Source organism: Lactuca serriola, chromosome 9 (assembly GCF_051521515.1).
Source record: "Lactuca serriola cultivar US96UC23 chromosome 9, Lser_US96UC23_V15, whole genome shotgun sequence".
Lineage (NCBI taxonomy): Eukaryota > Viridiplantae > Streptophyta > Magnoliopsida > Asterales > Asteraceae > Lactuca > Lactuca serriola.
Window position 1 is genome coordinate 10,613,087 of NC_136416.1, and position 4,034 is coordinate 10,617,120.

The 4,034-nt window shown below is 35.3% G+C and overlaps 1 protein-coding gene across 2 annotated transcripts; it reads left to right on the forward strand.

The window, feature by feature from the left end:
- Nucleotides 1-1,355: 1,355 nt before the first annotated feature.
- Nucleotides 1,356-3,717, forward strand: LOC145072585 (putative WRKY transcription factor 21). Of its 2 annotated transcripts, XM_079019029.1 has the most exons (4): nucleotides 1,356-1,596; nucleotides 1,897-2,694; nucleotides 2,783-2,908; nucleotides 3,278-3,717. In XM_079019029.1, the coding sequence occupies exons 2-4, from the start codon at nucleotides 1,931-1,933 to the stop codon at nucleotides 3,420-3,422; spliced, it is 1,035 nt and encodes a 344-aa protein (XP_078875155.1). In that variant the 5' UTR covers nucleotides 1,356-1,596; nucleotides 1,897-1,930; the 3' UTR covers nucleotides 3,423-3,717. The 2 variants fall into 2 exon arrangements, with proteins under 2 accessions (XP_078875155.1, XP_078875154.1); XM_079019028.1 differs by having other exon boundaries at nucleotides 1,356-2,694.
- Nucleotides 3,718-4,034: the final 317 nt, after the last annotated feature.

A 4,034-nucleotide genomic window follows, 5' to 3' on the forward strand; every position in this document is an offset into this window, starting at 1 on the left:
TATTGGGATGGGTTGAGGTTGTACTGCTCTGTGCGGTAGCCAACAAACCATGGAGCAATCCAGATGTGAGCTGAGGGTCGGGGAGGACATGTCAGGCTCATACTGAGGGCTCATTAGCATTCTAGATATGAGCTAGGTCGGGTAGGGCATGTCAGACTCATACTAAGGGCTCGGTAGCATTCCAAATACGAGTTGAGGACCGGTTGGTATGCCAGACTCGTACTGAGGGCTAAACAATTGTATGTCAGTCTAATGAGTTCTGGTGTTGGCTCTTCATCTTTAGTGGGTTGTGGTGTTGCCTCGCCGAAGTTGACTGACAAAAAAAGGGATTGTGAAGATGTCGATGTCACTAAAATGGAAAATAAATAGAAGTTGAGGAGGATGAGATGGGATGGTGACCGGTGGGACCCATATTAAAATTTTCAAATATTGTTTCAGGTTTATGGTGAGGAGATATAGATATATAGGGTCTATTATTTTTTTAAAATATATAAAAAAATAAATACATAAATAAGAAAATTAATTAAAAAAAATTAATAAGGGCACAATAGTATTTTTATGTAAGACAGAGACCAAGCACGCAACAAAAATAAACAGTAATGACCATCCAAATTAAAAAAATAAGTTATAGACCAAACACACAAATCCCCCCAAATCACAGGGACCATTCGTGTATATTCTTACTTTTCCGTGTTTATATTTGGATAACTATTTTTTTATACACATCTAGGTAACAAACTTGTTGGAAGTGTCCACATATTATCATTATGACCTGCTAATGATTATATATGAACAATTTCAACAAGTTTGTTATCTAGACGTGTATAAAAAAACATATATATATATATATATATATATATATATATATATATATATATATATATATATATATATATATATATATATATATATAGATGTGAACAAATCAAAAAATTAATTATCTTTAATAAGTAATATTCCCATTTTATTTTTATCAATTTGCTATTACCTATTAATTTATCTACTTTTAATGATAAACATTTTTATTAACTAACAAATCCAACAAATCATAACCGTTAAAACACATATTGCTCTTAAATTCTCACCTTATTTAGTGTAATAAGATTACAAGCATTAAAAGTGCATAATTAAGATTCCTTTTTGGTAAGATATTCAATTAAATATAATTTATAATATTATTGAATATGTGATGCACTAGAAAACAAAAGGAGAAAATGTATTTACCAAGTTCAACGCTAGTGGACCCACCTTTGAAATCTGGGGCACAGACGGCAGTTTTTTCTTCTGATGGTCTGACCTCGTCGACTGCTTTTTTAATCATTTATCTCTACTATAAAACAGAAACTCCTTCCTTTTCTTCTTTTCTCTCTCTTCGTTGCTCCACTTCTCTATATCTTTCTCCCTCTACACAAATTACTTATTTTTTTAAAAAATAATAATAACATAGAAATTATGCTCTTGGTGTCCCTTTTGACGTGTGAATTCTATGCGTGAATCAACGGAAAGTCTTCTCCCTCACACATCCACAACCCAATATGAAGATTTAAAGAATCTTGTTTTAGGGTTCTTGTAATTTGTAAACCTCTTGGGAAAAAGGTCTGATCTTGCTTGATTTCTCCTCGTTTCCTTCAATCAAGTTGTTTTCAATCTGGGTTTTATCTCTTTTTCTTTGACGTTTTGAATTTTACTATAATTTAGTTTCTGGGGTACCCTTTTATTGAAGAAAAAAAAAAACTGTAGATGCCATTCCCCTTTTGTGCTTGAGATCAAAATTTAATCTGGGTATTCGTCTTTCGGGTCTCTGATGACTTGTAATATGATGAAGTTTGGAAACTTTTTTGGGTATTTTGTTTAATTGTTTAATTAGTTAATTTTTATTTTGGGTTTTCGGATTAGGGTTTCTTTGGGGGGGTTTCAGTGTTGGGGATTTATGGACGAGGTGGAAGCAGCTAACAAAGCTGCCGTGGAAAGTTGCCATAGAATTTTAAATCTGTTGGCTCAACCCCAAGATCATGTACAATCGAAAAACCTGATGTTACAAACAGGGGAAGCTGTTGTTAGATTCAAGAAAGTTGTATCTCTTCTTGACGATGGTTTAGGTCATTGTAGAGTGAGAAAATTGAAGAAAACTCAAAACTTGATCCCCCAAAACATACTCCTAGACAGCACCCCAGTTCAAGAACCACTGAAACCCCATCAATTTCTTCTAACGCCTCCTAATCAAACTCACCCAATTCAGGAGATCGGTTCAAACGGTGTCAAGAACACTCTTTCCTTAGTGAACCATAAGCCATCACTTGAATTGAGCACCACTGGGAAAAACCCTATTCAAATTTCCCAACAGAACCCTAACCCTAATTCTAATTACCAATTCCTGCAACACCATCACCATCACCAGCAACAGGCACAGTTACAGCTCAAACAGCAGGCTGAGATGATGTATCGACGCAGCAATAGTGGGATAAATTTGAATTTTGATAACGCACCTACCATTTCATCTAATAAGTCTTTTATCTCTTCATTGAGTATGGAAGGGAGTGTGACTACTTTAGATGGGAGTTCTTTCCATTTGATTGGGTCATCCCGGTCAACTGATCAAGCCACCTATCAACACAAACCCAGGTGTTCTGCAAGGGGAGATGATGGAAGCACAAAATGCGGGAGTTCTGGTAGATGCCACTGCTCTAAAAAGAGGTTACAATCTTTACTTTGTTACACTTAACCCATGATTCGGTTTATAACTTATGGTAATATCCTAATTTGATATTGTTTTGTTCATCAGGAAGCACAGAGTTAAGAGGTCAATCAAAGTTCCAGCTGTTAGCAACAAGCTTGCAGATATCCCACCTGATGAGTATTCTTGGAGGAAATATGGCCAAAAGCCTATCAAGGGTTCTCCGCATCCCAGGTAAACTTTTGTTGATATGTTCTATCAAAAAACCATAAACAAACTTGCTTTAAGTATTATTATGTTTCTAACTCTAACTAAGATTCTACGATATAAATCTAGTTTCTGGCTTACAGTTTGACACTTATTTAGTTATCCATGGGTTCCATTTACTTTAAATCCACAAATTAAGTCCAATTCTTGAAACGAAAGCAAGAATTTTTATAGTCTTTGCTGGAAATGCCACTGTATCAAGATTCAAGAACTTGAATGTTGAAGTCTACATGCATTTACTTTGATAGTATATAATTCAACGAAACGAATATATATATGTTGAGTTTGATTGAAGTGAAGTAAAGAATGTTTGGTTGGTTGATTGATTGTGAACAGGGGATACTATAAATGCAGCAGCATGAGAGGTTGCCCAGCAAGAAAGCATGTGGAAAGGTGTTTGGATGATTCAACAATGCTTATTGTCACCTATGAAGGGGAGCACAACCATACCAGGTTACCTTCCCAATCTGCAAACACATGAAAGAATCTTTGATAGAAAGCTCTCGAGCCCAGAGTCGTCTGTTGTCTGTTGTCTGTTTAATCTTTTCTTGATCGCATTGGGTTGCTCCCGTATATGTTTTTAGTGCGATTTGGGGGAAATATATATTATGAAGGGATGTGTCAAATTGGACAAATTTTCATCTGGGGTATGTTTGGTTTTTGTTCTTTTTATCAACTTAGAGTAGACTTTTCTTTTTGTGTTCTTTGTTGTGGTACATTGTGCCTTTGGATTGGCTAAAATGAAACCCCTTTTGCTGGGCTGAAAGCCTGGATTATTGGTTGTTTTGCGGGTTAGAGAACTTAAATAGTGGTTTTGTTATTTTCAAATGTATGTCTTTGAATTCCTGTGCTTGTGATTCTTTATATTAGCTTAGCACCATAAGACTTCTTATAGTAAATAATAACACCACAAATCGGAGATGTAGATTTGATAGAAGCCCTATAGGGAACATAATATTGTCGGTGCTTGTGGTGTTTTTGTAGAGTGACAATAAGGGTGGATACTATCAACTACTGAAAATGAAATTCTACCCAGTGTTTGAAATTGTATGGATGGTAGTAGAACGACCACAATACGAGAGTTTTTTTATGG